This window comes from Rhinolophus sinicus, linkage group LG01 (genome assembly GCF_036562045.2).
Source record: "Rhinolophus sinicus isolate RSC01 linkage group LG01, ASM3656204v1, whole genome shotgun sequence".
NCBI classification, from domain to species: domain Eukaryota; kingdom Metazoa; phylum Chordata; class Mammalia; order Chiroptera; family Rhinolophidae; genus Rhinolophus; species Rhinolophus sinicus.
In genome coordinates this window covers 9,864,345-9,887,775 of record NC_133751.1, presented here as the reverse complement: position 1 = coordinate 9,887,775, position 23,431 = coordinate 9,864,345, and the positions used below count along the sequence as shown (strand labels likewise).

The following is a 23,431-nucleotide window of genomic DNA, read 5'->3' as shown; positions in this document are numbered from 1 at the left end:
TGAGGCATAAGATATGCGAGCGCGCACGCACGTGCATACACACATGCGCATGTACACACACGTGCGTGCATGCACACACACACAGAGTGCACTTTTAACTTAGGTTTGTCTGTCATTTGTCACTATCCCCCTCCCCTCCAATTCTTATAGGATCTCAAGGGAAGTGAAGTCATAAATTCTGCATCAGCATTTAAAGCATCAGGTAGAAAAGATAGTTAATTTATCCCCCTGTAACTGGCTTATTTCACTCAGCATAATGTCCTCCAGGTCCAGTGTTGTTGCATATGGCAAGATTTCCTTCTTTATTAAGGCACAATTCTCCTTATATGAGGCATCTGAAATAGTCAAACTCATAGAAACAGAGAGTAGGAAAGTGGTTGCCAGGGCCGGAGAGGGGGAACGGGCAGTTGCTGTCCAATGGTATAAAGTTTCAGCTATACGAGATGAATGTACGTCTTACAGATCTGCTGTACAACACCGTGCCTGTCGTGAAGTTAAAAATTTACTATGCACTTAAAAATTTATTAAGAGAGTAGATCTCATGTTAAGTGTTCTCACCACCAAAAAATTTAATTAAAATTCTTTTTTAAAAAGCTAGGCTCTTGGGGCGGCCGCTTAGCTCAGTTGGTTAGTGTGCAGTGCTCTTAACAACATGGTTGCCAGTTCGATCCCCACATGGGCCAGTGTGAGCTGCGCCCTCCACGACTAGATTGAAACAACTACTTGATTTGGAGCTGATGGGTCCTGGAAAAATACACTTAAAACAAATATATTTTAAAAAACTAAACTCTTCACAGCTTCTTTATTTGGCATAAAATGTTATACTTACTTTATGATACCACTTATATGAAATTCTAGAAAGGGCAAAACTACAGGGATAGAAAGCAGATCAGGGGTGGCCAGGAAGTGGGGGGTAGGGCATTAATTACAAAGGAGTATGAGGGAACTTTCTGGAGTAATGGAAATGATCATGATTGTAGTGGTAGCTACACAACTGTATACATCTGTGAAAACTAATCAAACTGTACACGTTAAATGGGTGGATTTTATTTGATATAAATTATACTTAAGCAAGTTGACAAAAAAATAAATATGTATTACTACACCAGACAAAGATACCAAATGGTTCTGGATTAGAAACAAGCATAGCACGGTGGCAAACAGCATGGGCTCTGGAGCCAGAATGTTGGTGTTCAAATCCTGGCTCCACGACCTGCTTTGTGTCTTTGGACAAGTTATTTAACCTGTCTCTTAGTTCCTTCATCTAAAACTGAGGACAGTAAGAGCACTTACCTCATAGGACAATTAAACAAGTGAATACTAAGTGTAAAGCATTCAGGACAGTCTCTAGCACACACTAAGTATTCTACAAGTATTTGCTATTATTCTTAACCATCCTTCAAAATTCCTTTCCCACCTTCTCCAAATTTCTGGCCATAACCACAAATCACCCTCCCTAGTCCTTCAATGTTGAAAATAGGTGCTTTTTCCATACAGCATGGAAACTCCACTGAAAACAAACTCCTGGATTCTAACAGAATGTGTTACAACCTGAATAAAAGAAAAATACTATTGGATGACACTTCAAAAGAATTCAACCTCCAAAAAAATGATTTATATGTAACAAACAGAATGTGCTTCTAAAACAGTTTTGTTAACAGTGTGTGTGGGGTTACTCAGGTGATCAGAACTGAACGTGAAAACGCTGTAGTCCTAGGTTTGATTTCCTAATGTGTCCATACTTTGCTGGTAGTAATCATAACAACCATCTCATAAGTAATATCATCGGTCAACATTTGGGATAAGAATAACCCATCGTTAGCACTGGAAGTCCAAGATCCATTGACTTTCAATAGTAACATTTTATCTACATACTATGGGTAGTAGAACATGACAAGAATAGTAATTTCTAGAACTTTAACTTTCTTAAGGCTTTATTAACTCTGAAACTTTTGAAAGTTAATAAAAAAAGATTCCACTAATCATTACCAGTCCTAAAGACTCACTAGAGACTTTGTTTTTTCCTGCTCATGAATCCCTCTTTCATCAGCGAACAGGAACAACTCAAATGCCTTTACCTGTTCTTCCTAAACAGCCGCTTTCGTAGCTGTCACCTCTCACCTGAGCATTGGACACAGCATTTATCCTAGAACAATACAAAATCATCTAATAAGCTTTCGTGATGCTGAAATGTTTACAGGTATTTACTTATTTAGAAGGGAACATTTCCTAACTAAAGTCAATGTCTGAATAACTGAACATACCTTTTAATTTAATGTCCCAGTGGATATAAATGTTACATTAGTCTTATCTCTCTAAAGTACACCCAGAAAACACTCAATTTTAAGAAATTACTATTAGTTTTCTCCAGAAATTATGAAAGAGGGGCCATTTTTCTGATTTCTTTGCCTATTTTACATTTACACATGAATGACTCAGTGTGTGTTTTCCCATTTTAAGGTTCTCATTACAATCAAGAGTTTAACAGTTTGTCTTTGTGTTAAAAGTCAAGTGATTTTCTCTGATCCATTTCTCAAATTCAGAGAACATTTGATCTACGTATAATAAATAGGCCCACTTTATTCAGCTTCTTTCTATTTTTGTTAGAGAAAGGTGCATCTACAGCAGGAATTGCCTTTTCTTAGCAACTACTTAGAATGCATACAAGTAGTTACATCTTCTACAATTTAAACTTTTAAAAAATTCCTGCCAGTATAAGGGAATTATATAATCTTATTGTTTAACACATTTTTAATTAAAAGACATCCATGAAAAGCTTTCAAACTCTTTTATGAAGTGAGATAACGAATAAACTTGAAAATGATTTAATTAAAAAGAAGCCATTTCTTTCTCATTTAAGACCAATCCCACCCTTCCTTCCAAATACTAAAAAACACAGTCAAGCAACACATTTAAAAAAAATAATACTCCTTGGAAAAAGTTGAGTGTATTATAATACTTAAGGATGATTCACTGCTTAAAAAATTTAGAAATGTAACATTTCATTAAATATAAGATGCCACTGATTTTTAAGAGGCACCATTATTTTTTAACTTGCCAAGAAAGAAAAATATGTTATCAACGATAATTATAAGATTGCACTGACTAAAAAAAGCACCTGATATTCAGAGACGTTAAAATATAAAAAACAATCTTGGAATGGATAAAACAGGGTAACTGACCGGTTTAACAAATATAAGGAGAAAAATCACATGACAATCTTTACAGATGCTAGCTAAGAAAACATGTGATTAATTCAACACTAATTCTTGATTTTAAAAAATCTTAATAAAATGGGGATTTGTTTGTTTGTGGGTTTATTTATCATGTTAAAAAAGAATCCATTAATTAAATTAAAAATTTATTCCAAATAGCAGATAGCATTAAACTTTAAGGAAAAAATATTTTTAGAAAAATAATCTTGAACTGAGAATTTCCTTCACACTTACATGAAGAAAGCCAATGTGGAAAATACACCACATGTGTGAAAAGCGTGGTTCAGCTGCTCTGGCTTAGGATATACCACGGCTGCATCAATCATTATCCACCAACCTGTGAAGAACTTGAGAAAGGGCCCAAGTCATTAAAATAACACTAATACTTTGAATTAGCATCATACCTGCTCTTTCACATTCCTCTTTTTCTATAGACCATATAAGTGAAACACAAAATATTTTTACTTTGAATTTTCAGCATTGAAATATAAAAAAGTAAGAATCCTTGTTTACTTATTCTTTACAGCACATGAGTGAATCTAATCACTCTAAAGTTCTCCTCTCAACGCAAGATGAAAAATTATGTGGAAATCAATTCTCTGCTTCTTTCATCTACCATAATAATATATGCAACTGAAGCTCTCTTTACTAACTTCCAAATAACCAGCTCTCTGATTACATGACGTGTTTCATTCACTCTAAAGAACACTCCTTTTCAACATGCCCATGCATTTCTGCTTCCACAAATGAGCTGTACACTTACCAAGAGTCAGCTGTCATGTCTCCAAAACTGTTTAAATCTGCTACGGTATTAATTCTGTAATTTGATTAAAAACTATATAACTGACTGAACATGAGTTTGTAAAATGTAATGTTTCTATGTAAAATAAGCTGAATCAACTTAAATTGGACAAGTTGCTAAAGAATTTCACAGACAAATTAAGTGCAGCTGAGATGACCATAAAGAACAAAGAAAACTTAGAAACATCATCTAAGAGGACTGCTCCACAATTATCTTTAGTTTCTGCTCTGCTTTATTTTTTTCTATTGGACTTCAAGTATAAAGCCACATACTAAAAGAGATGAATTTTTAAAATGTAATAGCTACTGAAATTTGCTTCAAAAAAGGCAGTGGGGGCAGAGTGGTTGATGGAGTGCTAAAGCAAGATTAGTCATGATTTGATTTTTTTTTTTTTTTTAAGTACATGGGGCAAGAGGGGGAGAGACTCTTTTACCACTTTCCCTATTTTTGTTTATATGATGGACATTTTTAATAATAAAATATTAAGAAAAGAAAAAATATTTGGGAAGAAAATGAAGCAATGGTCAAAAGAATTAAGAAGACAATGAATTACCAAAAGCACATACAAAGGTATTCAACATCTTCAGTTTTCTCCACAAATTTCTTCCTCTCACTTTCCCAGACCTGGGGAAATGGAGGTGGCATCTCTTCGCTAGCACTGCAGGGCATCAGTTCTAGTGCAACCTAAGGTCATTACTGCTGTCTACACAGCCTGAATTTTAATGAGTCACAACAATAATATTTAGTTACATCAAATTCTGAGCCTCTAAGGATCTTAAAGGACTTACACATATTGTATCATGAACTTCAAAATGTTACTTCCTATAATAATTGTGTTATCACTGGAACTGAAGAAAAGATATTAAGTTTAGCAAATTTATAGTCAAATGAATCCAAGCTCTACCTTGTTTTTGTTCAGTAACAGTAACTAGAATTCTTAAAATTATCTATACAAAATAACCAGTGAAATAAATAGCTCTAAATGGATATTCACAGTTCAAAAGGACTCAGCATTAATTTTCAGGGAAAAAGATGAGGCATAAATGTCACCAACCAGGCTTTTTCACTTACCAATATACCTGCTACCACAGAAGCCACGGCATTTCTTCTCTCACTCCAGTCAATACATTCACATTCTGGCCAACGGAAATTATCTAGGAAGCCTGCCATTTTCACCCCTTAAGCATGGATTTTTCATTAAATACTGTGTTCTAGAAATGAAAAGACCAAAAAAAAAAAATCAATCTAAGGAAATGTTTTTAAGAAGTGACATTCTCCTTTTTTAAAGCTTTAAACACAAATTTACTTTAGGTCCAAATCTACTATAGTTAAGAAGAAAAATTCAATATTTCAATGAATATCTAACGAGATGTACAAAGGACATTAGGACACGACAGGGAGCTTACTAGTTCCTAAATGAGCATGGTGGTTTTGAAACATGTCTGCAAATTCTAAGAGGTGCATTTATGTCCTTCCCCTTGAATTTGGGCCAACAATAAAGACTGGTTGACCTAGAAAGTAGAAAAAGGATGCTATGTAACCTCTGCTATACAACTTCTGAGACTAAGACATAAAAAGCAATGAAGCTTGTAGTTGCTTCTCTGGAACACTAATACTAGAGTCCTGAGTTGCTGTGTAAAAAACCCGAGGCCACAATGCTTCAAGGAGACCCTGTTACAGGTATTCTGGCCCACAGTTCCAGGTGAGGTCCCAGCCAGCTGCTAGCATCATCTGCCAGATGTGTGAGTAGACAATGCCAGTTGATTGCTATTCCAGCTGCAGTGTTATCCCCAGACGTTAAGGTTTCCCTGGTGAGGCCACATATGTACAGAGCAGAGATACATCATCCTGGCTGTGTCCTTTCCAAATTCCTGACCCCTAGAAACCAGAACCAAAAGTAACACTCTTTAGATGAAGATAACTGAATCCAGAGTGTCTATAATGTACCACCCACAATGTCCAGTATATAGTAAAAAATTACTAGACCTTCACAGAAACAGGAAAAAATGTGATCTGTTTTTAAATAGATATATAAATAGGTAAATATAAAAGATGTTTGTTTTCTTTTTTTCATTTAAAAGGTAACTATTTAAGCAAAAATTATAACACTGAATAGGATGTCCACAAAAATAAACTTATTTCTAAATAGTATGTCAGTTACATTTTCAAATAATGTTTAAATACGGATTTAGGTGAAATGCCTCTAAATTTAAAGTAATGGGTCCAATTGTTCATCTGGGGGAAAAAACACAAAACAATAAATATACTACAGAAGATCCAAACACTGGAGACACAAACTGGGAAACAATATTTGCAAAACAAATATCTGACAAAGGACTTGTATCTAAAATATACAAAGAACTCCTAAATATTAATAATAAAAATGTAAACAAAATATAGGCAATGTAAAGTGTGCAGAAGACTTCAACACACTTGAAATGGTCAAAAGAATTAAGAAGACAATGAATTACCAAAAGCACATACAAAGGTATTCAACATCTTCAGTCATCAGAGAAATGCAAATTAATGAAATATTACCACAAATCCACTAGATCGGCTAAAATTAAAAAGACTGACAACTAAATGTTGGTGAGGTTGTAGAACAACTGGAAATCTCATACATTTCTTGTGGTAGTTTCTTACAAAGTTGAAAATAAACCTCCCAATAACCCAGCAATTCCATTCTTAGGTATTTACCAAGGGAAGTAAAAACACATGTCCACACACACGAAAACACTTGTGTAAGAAAGTTTATAGCAGTTTTATTCATAAGAGCCCCAAACTGAAAAACCTAAATATTCATCAACAAAAGAACGGATAAACATATTATGATCAATTTATGCAATAGAATACTATTTGGCAACAAAAAAGAATGAACTGATACATATAACCACACAGAAAATAATCTCAAAAATATGAATTTAAGTGAAAGACAGACACAAAAGGGTATATACAGTGTGATTCCACTTAAACGAAACAAGAGGCAAAGCTTATCAATGGTCCCAGAAATCAGAACAGTGGTGGCCTAAGGGGGTGAGGACTACAGAGAACTTTTGGGGGTGCTGGAAATTTTCTATATTTTGATTGGGATAATGGTTAGGCAAGTAGATATAGTTATCAAAGTCATTCAAGTGTATACATAAGATCTGTCTATTTTCGGTATGTAAATTTTACCCACAGAAAGTTTAAAAATGTTTTTACCATTCAGATATGCTTTAGTTTGCACAAAAGTCTTACTCTGCATTATGAGCACGTTATCAAGATATTCTACAGACATGGTAATGAACTGTTATCAGAGATTAAATATTAACTAGTTAACAGCAAGTACAGGGAAGGTCAACATGAATTTAAGACAATGTCTGAAGGTTAAAACAAAAGTCTTACTTCCTCTTATAAAATTCATTTCTCGGGACGGCTGGATAGCTCAGTTGGTTAGAGTGCATGCTTTTAACAAGGTTGCCGGTTCAATTCCCGCATGGGATGGTGGGCTGTGCCCTCTGCAACTAAAGATTGAAAATGGTAACTGGAATTGGAGCTGAGATGCGCCCTCCACAACTAGATAGAAGGACAATGACTTGACTTGGAGCTGATGGGCCCTGGAGAAACACACTGTTCCCCAACATTCCCCAATTTAAAAAAAATTAAAATTAAAAAAAATTCATTTCCTACATATTAACATTATAAATCGTTCAATAGGTAAAAAACATATAGTTATTTCCACACTGTGATTTATGAAATGTCATGGTCTTCTCCCTCCTAGGGCTTAAGTTGGTCAGTCAGGGATGGGGTGAGGCAGAGAAACATCAAGCAAAGTAATACAAATAATTACTGTGAAGGAAATGCACAGGATCCTAATAACAAATAAAGGGGAGACCTACTTTAGAATGAGCGGTTAGGAGAAGCCTCTCCAAAGAGGTAACATTTGCTAAAATTTTGAAACATACTGAAAATAGACAGATCTTAAGTATACACTTGAATCAGGGTATCATTAATTCAGTGGAGCAAGTGGCTTGGAATAAGTTTGGAGACAAACAGGGAAGGGCCAGATCATATTCCAGATTAACGTGGACCTTAGGATGGATTGGGGGTTTCACCATGGTTTGTAATGAGCAATCAACTGAAGGTCTTCAAGGAGAAAAGTTGCTGAGGCACCAAGAGCCCAGTCACTACGGAGAGGACAGTGAGGGGGAAGGGCTAGTGTGTTAAGAACTAACCGCTCAACTGGGAAGACTGACTTTCCTAAGAGTTTTATTATTGATATTTGCCAAAGGATAAGCATATCGCATCATGACACAGTCTTGATGTAATGGAAACTGACAATACTAACACTGGCTCCCTGGCTTAAAGTAGAAACAAGTACACAATATTTAATATAACAGGCCTTTGGAGACTTAACGAAGGCAACAACTAGTTAAAGAACAAGTACACAATATTTAATATAACGAAGGCAACAACTACTTAGGTAAAATCTAAATGTTCAATAACAGAATAAATGTTAAAGTAAAATTGTTTACTTAATGCAGACAATAAAAAGTCTATTTTTGAAAAACATTTAATGGCATGAAGAAACAGCAATGGCTAATACTAATACTAAGTGAAAAAAGTGTATTCATAGCATCATTTCCTTTTTAAAAAAGAATTAACAGTATACATATATAAACACACATATACATATAAAAATACTAGAAGGGCAAACATCAGTACTTTTGTAATATTATTTACATACTCGTATATATTATATAATATGCATATATATTATATACCGGGGGTGCCAAAGAAAAGTATAACCAAGTCACTTTGGTTAACGTTGCTCAAGCAGTAGTTTGCCGTCATCAGAAGTGTCTAGACGCTGATGGTAACCACTTTGAGCCCCTCTTGTAATTGCAAAAGTCAAACGTGACTTGTATTCATCTTTAGTTATTGGTATATATTGAGTATTACAATTTTAACACAGTTCTTCTTTCTTAAAATGTGTATACATTTTTTTGGCACCCTCTGTATATATATGTTTGTGTGATAGGATCTTGTGTTTGTCTGTTTTCAAAGTTTGCTGCACTGAGCATGAATTACTTTTTTTAAAATACAAAGTTTCTGAAAGTTATTGTACTTAACACAATGAATTGTTGATATTTCTTGCCTGTTGAGAAATCTCTCATATAATGTAACATGTCTGTAACTGCTTTTAATAAACTCGAAAAGACTTTTTTGAGGACAAGGAATTATTGGTATGTTCTCCCACAAAACTGATCCTGGTACCAATTAAAACAAACAAAAAACCCCAACAACACTGCTGTTGTAGCGTAAACGCAGCAACAGACAGTACGTGGACACACGAGCATGGCTGCAGTCCATGCATAAAACTTAATTTATAAAACAGGCAGCAGGTCAGACTAGGCCCACAGGTCGTGGTTTGCAGACCCCTGCTCTAAGCAATAGGAAACCACCAGAGGCTTATAAGCAGGGAAGTGACAAAAAAGGCTCTGTGATTTAGAAAGAGAATTCTGGCAGCAGCACTGTGTGGGGACTGAAGAAAAATGTTAAAGATACCTGCCCTCATTCTAGACAGGGAGAGAATAAGGATGCAAACTGAGATCATATTGGTACAAGTGAAACAAAGTTTCTATTTGAGAGATGTTAAAGTAGTGCTATCAAGAGGCAGGGAGGAGCTAAGCATGACTGTGGTTGGGCGCCAATGACTGGTGAGACACCAGTAACCAAAACAGAAAAGGAAGAGTGGGAAAGGAGAGTCTCAGCATAACTGACATGACTGAAGGACATTCAGATGGAGAGGTACGTGAGACAGATGTACAAAGATTGGTTTAAGTCAGAAATACAAATTGCAGGCTCACAGTCAGTTAGTGGGGCAGTGAAGGTATCTCAGGGAGAAAATATGGAAGATGACTGAGGATTGAGTCAGTGCTCATCTCTGAGTCACTTCCTTGCTTCCCTGAATTACAGGCATTACAGCAGACATATGTATATAAGGGTATTCAATCAGCACAGAACTCCTCTACAGCATGTACTGAATATTTACAGATCATCTCCTATGAGCACGGCACTGCGGGGAAAATAAAGATAAATAAAACTCAGCCCTTATCATCAGGGGAGTTATAAACTAGCAGAAAAATCAATGAACACTTCTTAAAATTAAATTACAATTCGTGTCATTAAAACTACAATTCGTGTCATGTTACAAAAAAACAGATTAACAAAATACAAATATCATTCAAAATATTAGGTCTACATAGCCAGAGCAAAATAGGCTTGACTCAAATGAAACAAAACAAAATGTACATCTTCCCACTACGACTCACTGTTATAGCGTGCTTATAGATTGCAGACCACTCCATTCCACCCTCCGAAACACTTTTTTCATGGACTATTCCATTGAATCCACACACACACACACACACACACACACACACGCTAAGGCAGTTACTATTATTAGCTCATATTACTGCAAAGGTTTCCAGAATGGTTAACCTGCCCAATGTCACAGAGCTAGCTGGAGGAGAGCCAAAATTTCCACTGAAGTTCTGATCTGATTCCAGAACCTGCGCTCATGGCCGTTACACGGCAGTGCCACCCATCACCAGACAGTCGCACAGCATGTCTCTCATTTCAGATTTCATGAGAACGTTATGGTTCCACTACCCGTGGTGAAGAAAGCAAGAAGAACAAGATGGAAAAGAAACAGCCCCAATTTACAGGAACACTGTGATCATTTGGAAATAGAGGAAAGCAGCTCTGTGAGACCCACCATGACCACAGTGATCACTGCTGATTGAAATCTGGCCAGAGGAGTCTGGACAATACAATTTTTGTTCCTGGATTGGTACAAACCTGGTTTCTAAGCACTTCCAGCGTGAATATTTTATAGGCCTAAAATCCAACAGCAAGAATTAGTCAGACATCTAAATACTTTTGGAAAACACATTTTACATACTTAATTTTAGGGAATGCTTATTATTTTTAAACAATGTATTAAACATGACAGATTTTTTTATTGGGGGATATTGGGGAACAGTGTGTTTCTCCAGGGCCCATCAGCTCCAAGTCGTTGTCCTTCAATCTAGTTGTGAAGGACACAGCTCAGCTCCAAGTCCAGTCCCCGTTTTCAATCTTTAGTTGCAGGGGGCGCAGCCCACCATCCCACGAGGGAATTGAACCGGCAACCTTGTTGTGCGCTCTAACCAACTGAGCCATCCGGCCGCCCCAGGGAATGTTTACTTGCCTTCCAACTTGTAAATTACAAATAACAAGAATAAAATTTAGTAAGTGCCACCAATTATGGTAGAAGATTTAAATCTAAAACCCAAAGTAAAGGATAGGGAGCACAGATATTTAGAGACTTTAATTTTATAACTATGTAACTTCCCCAGTAACATCCTTAACAACTTCTAATTATTCAAAATGTGGGCTACTTAATAAATTCTCCACTGCTTCTCTATGCAATTGATTCACAGATTTAAAAATCCAGTCCCAGATCCATACATCCAACCACCTGCAAGCAAAGTCACCTCAAAATCAACATGTCCAAATACAAATTCATGATCTCTTCCTCCAAACCTGATCCCATTCCGAGGTTCCCTAAGTGACCTGAGTAGCACTGTCTCACCTGTCCCATTACAATAGCCTCCCAACTGATCTAGCCACATCTACTCCTGCCCCCATCAATATGTTCTGATACTGCAGCTGGAATGATTAAAAAACAAAACAAAACAAAAAAAAAGCACACAGCTGGTATCTCCCTCCTCCCTAAAACCTTTCACTGCTTTCCCATTTGTTTTAAGATAAAGACAAAACTCTATTTGCAGGCCAATCACTTGGCCCAGCCTCCTCTTACATTTTCTTCTTTCCTCCAGTCATCCTGGTTTCTCTTTTAGTGCCTCATTCTTGCTAAATCGCCCCATCTAAAACCCACACAGCCTCTCTGTCTGATACCTTTCCATCCCCAACTCACCGAGTTAATCCAACTCATACTGTCAGATGGCAGCTTAGCTGTCACTTTTCAACTCATCAGCTTTCCCTTCCTTCATTTATCTACAGTGTCTATGACACGCCAGGCACTGCTATCGACACTTAGGATACATCAATGAACAGATAAAAAGCACTCGCTCTATGGACCTTCGGGAGTGGGGGCAGGGCAGGGGGGGAGAAACAGACAATAAGCATAATTTTTAAAGTAAATTATATACCACGGTAGTATAACTTTCATGGGGAGAAGGCATTGGGAATATAGTAAGGCTGGATAGATAGTAGCGCCAGATGAAGGGCCAAATTGATGGAGTTAGGCCCCGCTGAGAAGACAACCCCTGAGCCAAGACTTAGCCCTGTGGCTATCTGACGGAGAGAACAACATCGGGGCAAGGCCCTAAGGCAGAGTCTCCATGGAGAAGGAAACCAGTGTAGCTGCAGTGGAGTAAGTAGGAGAAAACCAGATCAGAGGTGACAGGACCAGGAAGGATAATTCTAGAGCCTCAGCAGCCACCCCGAGAACTCTGGTTTTTACTGATTGACAAAGAGAGCCATAGAGAGTTCTGAACAGAGTGACTTATGTTTAAGGGCTGTTGAATTAATCCCAGTGAAAGATACCGACTTCCGTGAACAGATGGAACCCCCCTGGTATGTTATTATTAATCTTATGATTTGATTAACACCTACCTCTCCATGTAGAGTAAGCCCCATGAAAGACACCCGGTTTTGCTCACTGTAGTTTTCCAGGGCCAACCACAGACTGTCTGGCACTAATCGGCATTCAAGCACTTGTTGAATGACTGACTCTAACTATTACAGCTTTCAAATTCTGAAATGCAATACATGTCTCATTATCCTGTCACGAAAAGAAATGGAGTCAACTTTATACCTGTATTTATTTAAACTGATGATCTGTAGAAGTTGTATTACCATAAGATACTTCATTTCAGTGAGGGAAATAAATTTTGCCGTGATAATATATTCAAAAACATTATTTCTTAAAATCATCCTCCCTGCTTCCCAAGTCCAGATTCTGCCAGATTTTTCTCCCTAAAATTCAGACTAGATCTTGCCTTTCATTCAGAAACTTTCAACAGCCTGTGAGATAAAGTCCAAAATATACGGAGTGCGTCCAATCTCCCAATATAGCTTTCTTCTCACCTACTATCTTGACACACTCTATACTCCAGCCACAAAGAAAAGGGAAAAGGCAGCCAATACTTGTTGAATATCTGTTAGGCAAACTGCTAAGTTTACACACACACACACGCACGCACGCACGCACACACACGCGCGAGGTCTGACAATTAAGTTTGCGAACTTGTCGCACAGATGTTGGTAATCTTTTTTGGTATCAGAGGGATTATTCATTACGAATTTGTACCAACTGGACAGTTAACCAAGTTTACTATTTGGAAGTGCTGAAAAGGCTGCATGAAAAAGTTATACGACTTGAACTTTTCGCCAACAATTCATGGCTCTCGGAGACGGCCTCATTACGGGACAAATGGTGATGCTTACATTCTTAGCAATGGAAGGGACCCTTGAGGTAGTTTGGTTCAGTAATTCCCAAACTTGGCTGATCATTATGTTCACCTAGACAGTTTTTAGAATAGATAACCTGGCATTACTCTTGACTTTCTGATCATGGGGGAAGGAGTGAGTCCTAATCACTTTTTTCCCCAGCTGAACTCCCTGAGTTACTACCGTGTTTCCCCGAAAATAAGACCTACCCTGAAAATAAGCCCCAGTTAAGATCGTCAGCCAGACAGAAGCATTTAGTACATTATGACGATGTTCCAGAAGATGACATGACTGTATTTGAATAAATGAAGATTGTTGTACATGAAAAAATAAGACATCCCCTGAAAATACACCCTAATGCATCTTTTGGAGCAAAAATTAATATAAGACCTGGTCTTATTTTCAGGGAAATATGGTATAAGACCTGGTCTTATTTTTGGGGAAACATGGTATGAAGTTAGCTTGTCACTGGTCCATGTCCCTATGTTTGGGAACCACTGATTTAGCCCATCCCATTCATAGGCCAGTGTTATACAGCTGGAGAATGTCTGAGCCAATACTAGAAGGAAGTTTCCCAGGTTCGTTTTTTTCTAGACATTATTCGAATACCATTTGTCAAACTGCTCATGAAAGCATTTACATGATTTCTGCCTGGAGAAGGAATTGTTTGATGTGTGTCCTGAAGGTTAAAATGGGAGTTTGTCTACAGATAAGAGATGAAAGGGGTATTCCAAAGAGATTTTTATACATATATATAAAATGTATATATACATATATATGAGGTCTGACAATTAAGTCTGTGAACTCTTCCTAGAAAAAGTGCTACATACCTCATTGCTGAATCTCACTACGGTCACCTTCGAAGTACTCCCCTTCGGAAGCTGTGCACTGATGCCAGCATCTAGTCTACCCTTCAAAGCAATTTTGGAACTCTTTTACTGGAATGGCCATCAGAGCTGTCATCGTATTACCTTTGATGTCCTGAATGTCATCAAAATGTCTTCCTTTCAATATTTTCTTTATCTTCGGGTAAAGAAAGAAGTCATTGGGGGCCAGACCAGGTGAGTAGGTAGGGTGTCCCAATACAGTTATTTGTTTACTGGCTAAAAACTCCCTCGCAGACAGTGCCATGTGAGGTGGTATATTGTCACGATGCAAGAGCCATGAATTGTTGGCGAATTTTATCAGTAATTTCATCTATGTCAAAATATACAATTAACAAACCAAGTGAAATAGGTTTAACCTTATTAATTCTGGTTAAAAAAAAAAAGTTTAAGGCAGTCTGGGCCAGTCGGGAAAATCTGAATATAGGTCAGACATGAGAGGATAATACAGAATTATTTTCTTGGATGTGATAATGATAGAATTGTGGTTATGTAAAGAGAATGCCCTACTGTTAGGAGAAACATGCTTATATATTTAGCGGTGGGAGTGCTGATGTCAGCAACATTATCATCCAATGGGTAAGCGAAGAAAAAAAGGATAAAGGAAATAGGGCAACATGTTAAAATGCTGACTTTACTTTTCAACATTTCTGTTTAAAATGTTTTGTAACAAAAAGTTGAAAAAAACAAAGGCATACTATCATGAATGGCCACCTACATATAGAGGACTGCTACACAATCCAAGGGCGGATCCAGCCATGGCAAAATTCCATTCACTCCCTAAAGCCATCTTTGCATTGGGGTCCAGCAGGAGCCCTGCTGAGGCATGTTTGCATCCTCTGGGATTGCTCAGTAAATGCCCTACTCCCCAGTTCAGAGAAACCGGCCCCAGGGGCACAGCTTCCAACCCACAAGGGAAAAGAGAACTCTACCGGCAAGCAGTACTGGGAAAGTAAGGCCTATAGTAAGAATTTTTTTTTTTAAAGATTTTATTGGGGAAGGGGAACAGGACTTTATTGGGGAACAGTGTGTACTTCCAGGACTTTTTCCAAGTCAAGTTGTTGTTCTTTCAATCTTAGTTGTGGAGGGCGCCGTTCAGCTCCAGGTCCAGTTGCCGTTGCTAGTTGTAGGGGACGGAGCCCACCATCCCTTGCAGGAGTTGAGGAATCGAACCGGCAACCTTGTTGTTGAGAGCCCACTGGCCCATGTGGGAATCGAATCGGCAGCCTTCGGAGTTAGGAGCACGGAGCTCCAACCGCCTGAGCCACCTGGCCGGCCCAGTAAGAATATTTTTAAAGGGCTCAAAGGCAGTGGACACGTTCCAGCCCCAGTTATCACCTCCCAGTATTTGCCAGCACAGAGGCAGCTACAGGCATAGACTCTGGAGTTAGTCCTGGCCTGCACGTGCCCCTCCATCCAGTCTCTGCCCAGCTGCGCCTACTTGGCCAGGTTCCCTCAGCCACTCTACTCTTCATGGAGTAGTTGCTCTGTGCAAAGCACTGTTCAAGCTTTAAAAGTCGTTGGGCTATGGTCTTCTGGTATGTAAGCAGGGGTGATGAAAGCACGTCTCTCAGAATGCGAGAATTAATAAGAACCGCAGTGTTCGGCACATGTGATTACTCAATACTGTCAACTACCTACCAAACGGATGTTTCACGTACACGTGACTGCTTTGCAGAGGGCTCTCTGCTCCTGGCAGGAAAGTCAGGACTCCTTGGTCAGGAAAAACTATTTCTGTTTCTGGGTGAAGATGGCAGAGTGTACATCAGCATCTCATTTTGCTCCCTCCTGAAACTTCACTAAAAGTACAATAAAAGTAGTTTTTCAAGTGTCATAAACTCCTAATGATACAGAGAACAGAAAAGGAGACAACAATAAAATTTTGAAAGCTAGAAAGCAAATGGACAATGGTAAGTGACTAAGCACACCCAAGAAAGCTGAATTTCCAAGCCAGCAGCAAGGAAAGCTGACAACCAACGCAGTAAAGACTTGGGACAGTAGTTAGAAAACTTAGATCCCCAGATACTCTCTTTTCTCTTTATGGGCCTGGCAACTGCTTCTTCCATATCCTAGCAGAAGTCTGAGACTTTTTTCCTTGTCTCTTGTGTTCTGGACTGGGGATACTATCTAAGCACCAATGAAGACGTACGTATCACACTGGAAACTGGACGTACGGGAATGTTGTTTTCCTGTTCTAGCTCAGGAAAATCGGCAGCTGAATCCTTTCCGTATACACAAGAAGGTGGAAAACTATGCAGAGAAAGAAAACTTAAAACAAATCATTGTAACTTCAAAGATAAGAGAACACATTTCATCTATTAAACAATAGGATGCTATCATAAGAAACATTCAGACTAAAAAAAAACAGCTTTTGGAAATTAAAAACATGATCTTGGCAATTAAAAAAAAAATCCAAATAGAAGGGTTGAGAAATAAAAGTTAAAATATAGCAGTAAGTAGCAGGATGGAAAACAGATAAGAAAATTAGAAGACCTTTAAAAGATTCACATGTAAATATTAGGTAATCCAAAAGAGAGACTACAGAGAAAATAGAAGGGAGAAGATAACAAAATATTTCAAGAAAATGTCCCAAGAATAAAGGTTTTAAAGGGCCCATCAAATACTCAACCTAATGGAAGAAAATATGAGTAAGTCTACACTAAGACACATCACTTACAATGTTAAAACACCGGGGTCAAATGTAGATTCTATAAATTTGCAGAGAGGGAAAAAAAAAAAGAACAGGTCACATACAGAGGATCAGGAATCACAAAGCTCAGCATTCTCAACAGCAACCCTGGAAGCAGGATGACAATGGAGCAGTAACTTAAAAACTCTGAAGGAAAATTATTCCCAATTAAAATTCTATTAACAGCCAAAACATCAATCAAGTATGAGGATAGAATCAAAACACAGGCAAAGTCTCCAAAAAGTGTTACTCTTTTTGTCAAGAAGCTACTGGAGTTTCAGTACCACCAGAGAGAGTAAATCAATAAAAGAGGATACAGCAAAGATCCAACACAGGAGAGCTCAGAAGCCAGCTGTGCCCCAGATGAGGAGAGTAACCAGGCCAGACTGAAGCAGTGTCACAAGAGACAGATTATGTCCCAGCTGCTATACCAGCGTGTTAACCTGAGGATTGAATGCCCCTGAACCTGGCCCACATTCCTGTCTGTACTCAGCGGGGCTGGGCTTGATCTTGGTCATATGCTCATGCGGTTCCTGCTCTCCTCCCAAGCCCCGCAGCCTGGATCAGCAGAGAGCATTCACTTCCCTCCCAGAAGGGTTCTGCTTTGACCTACCCTGCTAACTGCAGGCAGGCCTTGGTGAGCTAAGCAGCAGACACAGAGCAGCCCATTCCCTCATATTCCTGCTGTCCTTCCAGTACTTGGACCACACGAGAGCCCTCCAGAGCCCCTGACTGCAGTGAACCCCTTTTCCTAGGACCCACTCAGATCCCTGACCATTGACTTCCTCAGAAAGGGCCCTTGCAAACAGAGACGTTAAAGCCATTCTTTTCTGCTCATCTTTTCCTGATAGTGACAATACTGTCCTTTCTTTACACAGTCAGGTTTGTGCTTAAAATTATGAAACAAAATTTTAATCTCAAATTTAGAAAGCTCTAGCATTTTTTATTAAGCCTGTTTAGATCTCACCTGCACTGTTGGGGAGAGAACTTTACTACCATAGTTTATTTAATGAAAGGTCTACTTAGTAAAGGCATAGTTTATAGTATGCAAGGTTTGAACTAAACTGCAGAAATTTGTAGTGTTATGATTTTATAGACTGGCAGAAAAAAAAATTAATTCCGAAGTTATGATTTTGTTGCCCTTTAGAACATTAAAGTATTATATCTAACTCTGCAATTTTACTGACATTCCTTTCTCTATGGACTACATAAATGTCTATTCCTTAAATCCTCTTAAAATCAGCTCTTTGTGGCACTGTCAATAAGTTAAATAAAACTTTGAAACACGCTATCTATTTTATCAAGAATTTTGTTTTTAACTCTATTCATTCAAGATCAAATATATTATTTAGGATGTGTGTGTATGTACTTTTATGTATATATGTGTAAATATATGTGTGTATTTATACATTTATGTATAAAGCTTATTTTAAAAAGCAAGAGAAAGATTAACAAAACAATCAAGATAGAGGCAACTTCTGGAAGAAAGATGTAAATGTTTTGTTTCATAAGTAATCGGTGGTAGATACAATGATGATCATCGCAAAAGTAGCCTTCAAATATACATATATGTTTTACACAATTTCTTGTCCCTGAGATACATTTTGCAATAAAGGAAACTTATTTAAAAAGAGAACAAGAATTTCTGTTACTGTTGGATATGCTAGGGAATTACCACCAGATGATATTACACAAATATGTCTGTTCACATTTTCTCTTCCTGCAGCCACTCTCTATTCATTCCTGCCAAGCCAATCAAATGAGTCAATACGACCTCATAGTCAACACCACTGAATGGTAACAAGGTTAATAAATTCGCCATTATTTACCGTGGTCCTCAAAATTTTCTTAATCCAATCTCTGAATATAAAAGGACACACAGCTTCTAAGAAATGCATTCAAATCAAACAGAAATCAGCTACGGCCTTTAAATTATGAAATCCTCTAAGTTATAAAAAGAATCCTGGTGAAAAGAGTTATTTTTATACTGAAGTACAATGATCTGTTTAAATTATCTACTTGAAACATTCTACAATGTCAAAATGATTTATTTTATTTTGTTTTTATAGACACCACTCATTCAGACTGTGTTTTCTCTCTCTTACTCTCCCAAAGGAAGATCTCAATCAACCGCTAATGGCAGTTACAAAAGCAACACCAAGATCTGGCTTCAGGCTCAGGAGAGCACACTGCACCTCTTCCTCGTGGTTTCCAGTGCTCTGCACAATCAGGGCAAAACGATTTTTATGCAGCAAGACTTTTAATGGCTAAGACCCAGAAACAACCAAAATGTCCATCAATAAGGAACTGATAAATATATTACAGTACATCCAAACAAAGGCATACTATACAGTATTTTAAACATGAGGTCCACAGTACTGATACAAAAATGTGTCCTTACATTAAGCTAGTTGCCCAACAGTATTATCACATGATTCCCTGTTAGGGAGTGGAATTCAGGATGTAAAGGATGCAAAGTGAAGAAATAAAGAATTCTGACTTTTCACTTGATATACTTCTGTGCTGTACGAATTTTTTCTTGATATTCTTCTGTAATATTAAAAAGATTACAACCTGAATATACTTCTGTAATCAATTAAAAGGAGAAATTAAAGATAAAATGATAAGATAAATTATTTACCTTGGAATCCAGAAGTGAATTCAGGAAAGACCAGCCAGTTAAAGCTGCCCGTAAATCCTAATGGGCAGAAGATGGGGGTGGGGCAGGCACGTCTCCGGAAGGGAAAACTACATCCTCCCCCGCTCTCAATAAACCTGCTTTTCCAGCGGCATCAATATTCAAGACAACTTTTTATTTTCATTTTAAGAAGGAAGAGTCTTGCAACACTATCACGGGTGAAAAAATGTTTAACGTTTATTCTACGTCTCAAACCTATGCAGGTTTGAAAGAAGACAAGTGCTGGAAGTGTGCCAAGCCTGGGAGTAAGAGCCTCGGGAACTGTTAAAACGGGGGATTTAGTACAGGTAAGGGAAAAGTCTGAGAGAAGAGGTGGACATGCCAAAAAGAAAGTGAGAAGCATAACGATGATTACATTCATTCCAGTGGGAGCCTAGAAACGCCCCTCAACGCGCGCGCGCGCGGCTCTGGCAGCGAGAGCGCGAGCACAGCCGGTCTCCTCACGGCTCAGGTTTTCAAAAGGTCATCTGTTTACCTTTCCGATTAAGCACCTCCCAGTAATTAACTCGGAAGCCAACGTATTGGTTAAAAACCAAAATGGTCTTGCCCAGCGCAACTACCACTGCTAACAGTGGCAATTCTCTGCTGCTACTTATCTACGAGGACGCTCCACACTTTATGATTCATTCTCAAAAGAATGTTGATCCTCTTCCATTTCCTCTTCCCACCTCTGCACCTGACTCCCGTACGGACACGGTCGGAAAAGCCCACAAAGCGGTGGCCACATTCCCAGCAATGGTTCAGAGCAGTCCGGAGAGACGGCGAAGTACTTGGGTCGCCCCCAGGCACCCCGCGCGAGCCTTACACCGTCTCTCCCCGGGCCGGTCTCCCTGGGCAGCTGACAGGCTCCAGGCGGAAACCTTTCCAGACCTCCCAGGGAAGCAATCTGATGGCGAGATAACGCTGCACTGAGACCAGCCCCGGCCGAGAGCCGACCAGGGCGCGTCACGGCCACCGTGGGCCCGAGGCCACTGGAGCAGGGCGGGAGGGGGCAGCGATGGCCCCCATTCCGCAGGCCTCCGGGGGCGCCGCTGTACTTCGCAGGCCGGGCCGGGCCGGGCCGGTGGGGACCGCCTCCCCTAGTGCGCCTGGGGGCCTGGCCGACAGCACTCACCCGGCTTTCCCCGACGCCCACGCCGACCCCAGGTGAGCACACAGGAGGAGGAGGCTGCACCGCAGCTGGGCCCGCGTACCCCGCTCCGCCTCAGCCAGGAGCGGGGAGCCGAGGGCCGGCACCAGGCTAGAGCGCCGAAGGGGCGGGGCGGGGCGCGGCGCCGTGCGCACCGCAGCAACCAATCGGCGCGCGGCAAGTGGCCGGCCGGGGGCGGGGCGAGGCTTAGTGGGCGGGGCGAGACTCCAGCGGACCGGGCGAAGGCGCTGCAGTTCTGTGGGTCGCCAGCCAGACCCCGCGCTACTCGGTTTGTGGCCGCTCCAGTGGTCTTCGGGGCGGCTGCGACGCGCTTCCCCCTCAGCCCCCGACGCGCTGTGTTTCTGCTCGCGGACTTCAAGTATAGCCTCCGTGAGATCACGAGCCGGGGAGCCCAAGACCCAGAAGGCAGGGGCTCTCGTTACCTTTGCCTACAGGTTCAGCGGCGTTGGCCGCGAGCGGTTCAGAGTAGGGCAGGTGCTCCTGGAGGGTTCTCCGGAACTTAAGGTCTGTAGAGACGCCTCTACCCTAACCCGCCACTCAAAAATGGAGGCCTGGAAAGGTGAAGTTACTCGTCCAGAGCTACTAACTAGCACTGTAACTCGAGGTTACCAGCACAATACAACTGGTCTTCTGAAACTGTCTGGATGCTTTTCCCGACCATCCACCCAGATTTTTAGCTTTCTTACAGTCAGGTCTCTTCCTATTGTCTCCTTTAAAGACACTGTGTCTTGAATTTTCAGCATCATTTCAACAGCCTTTGAAAGCCCCGTCTAAATTTTTCCTACAGAATATAAAACATCATTTAGTTGTCTGAGCAAAAGACACTGTGTAAGTCCAGATATTTTCAATGGAAATCTAAAAAAGTTTTTACCCGAGGTATAATGCAATAAAAGGTTCTGTGTCCCGAGTTATCACAAAATGCCATCCTTACACTCCTGTTACTTCTATAGATCTTACTATACATGTAAGAGGGACAATCCCTACTTCTTGTTATTTTTCCACTTTCCCTCAGTTCTCATTTTCATATGTACTATTTTTTTATTCTTTATTGTTGCGACCTGCACAATACAAGCCGTGGGAAGGCGAGGGAGGCGGCGAGGGTTAAACTATAATAAAGAGACAGAGACTCATATACAGTTAAATCACAGAGGACCAGGGGACTCGCAGCCTTAAGAGACTGGAGCCCCGAATCGGGTCGTCATCAATATTTATTGATTTCTTACAATAAGCATCACATGATTAGGGGCGGGGTCTGCAAAACTCTTACACCACACTGTAATAATTTTTCCAATACCCACATAATTGTCCCAAAGCAACCGATGCACATCGTCCCCAGGTGACTAAGGTGCGGTGTGTACAACCCCTGGGGAGCAAGTCTCACAAGGCAAAACTATCCCATGAGCTAAGCAGAAAGAGCGAGATCTTATCACTCTAATGGGTCCTTTGCACAACAGGGTGCAGGGCAACAACTGGGGCTGCATCAGCAGCTTCCCGTAATGACAAGGAGGAGGGGAACGGCTTCCTCCTAACTTTTATTATACTAGCTCATGGGGGTCCCAATGGGGTCCCGTCTGGCTTAAGTCGTCCCTCCCTTGAGGAATCTTACTTGTCTTTGACCGCAGACCCTTCTCCTGAGGACCAGATGGAGAGACTCTAGGTATTACAAACTCAACCCCAAAGAGGCACAATCCCACAGAGTCCTCTTTCCCTAAGGAAAGATTGGAGGGGACAGACAGCTAGGCTGCTGTGTGACCACACTTTATATTTTGTCAGTTGGCAAATAATACATTTATTGTTACTTTATCCATCATCCTGATACATGTGCCTAGGATATAGGTGCTAATAAATATTTCCTGAATAAATTACTTTTGAAATATGTGCAACCCTAAAACTGGTTAAATTACTGACCTATAAAGGTTGACTTTTTAAAAATAAGCTTTTAAATCTTGCTTCTGTTTTGATTATTGTATTGGGATTAAGTTTGACTGGGAGTAACAGGGCGAAACAACCACAAAATAACAGGGGCTTAAGCAAAAAATGGACTTCTTATGTGTCAGACGTCCAAAGTTAGTCTAGAACTGGTCTGGCACTTCATGGAGACAGATCCAGCCTCCTTGCTCCAGTCAAGAGAGTCGCACATAGATTTATTTATGCTTTCAAATATATGGGCATTTGGAAAATATCAGGTTCCATTCCCAATATCACCTCATGGTCTAAGAGAGCTACAATAGCTCCAGCCATTGTGCCTGCATTCCAACCAACAGAAGAGAAGACAAAGAAGGGAACACTCCTCTCTTTAATAACCTTTTCCAAAGGTTGCACTTACCATTTCTGCTTTAATTCTGCTGGCAAAAAAACATTCACTTAGCTACATTAAACTGCAAGGAAGACTGGAAAATGGGGTTTGCATACTGAGAAAGGAAGGAAGAATGGATATTGGGGGACAAGTAGGAGTTTCTACCATAATTTTAAATATCATCACTTTTTAAAAT

General features: G+C 39.7%; 1 protein-coding gene and 1 pseudogene across 5 annotated transcripts in view; both read right to left on the bottom strand.

Annotated features, from left to right (window-relative positions):
* TMEM50B (transmembrane protein 50B) overlaps positions 1-21,060 on the bottom strand; it is a 30,802-nt gene extending 9,742 nt beyond the window's left edge. Inside the window, exons 1-5 of one of the 5 annotated variants that reach the window (XM_019730215.2) lie at positions 20,904-21,056; positions 5,424-5,895; positions 5,089-5,228; positions 3,450-3,562; positions 2,079-2,146 (exon numbers count right to left, since the gene is read on the bottom strand). In XM_019730215.2, the coding sequence (XP_019585774.1) occupies positions 2,079-2,146; positions 3,450-3,562; positions 5,089-5,187 (280 nt within the window). In that variant the 5' untranslated portion in view covers positions 5,188-5,228; positions 5,424-5,895; positions 20,904-21,056. Of the gene's footprint in view, positions 1-2,078; positions 2,147-3,449; positions 3,563-5,088; positions 5,229-5,423; positions 5,896-16,043; positions 16,202-19,732; positions 20,787-20,903 lie in introns of those variants that run through there. The other 4 variants (XM_074325897.1, XM_074325895.1, XM_074325876.1 and 1 more) reach the window with 4 other exon arrangements.
* On the bottom strand, positions 19,163-19,351 carry LOC141568143 (small nucleolar RNA U3; annotated as a pseudogene).
* Positions 21,061-23,431: the final 2,371 nt, after the last annotated feature.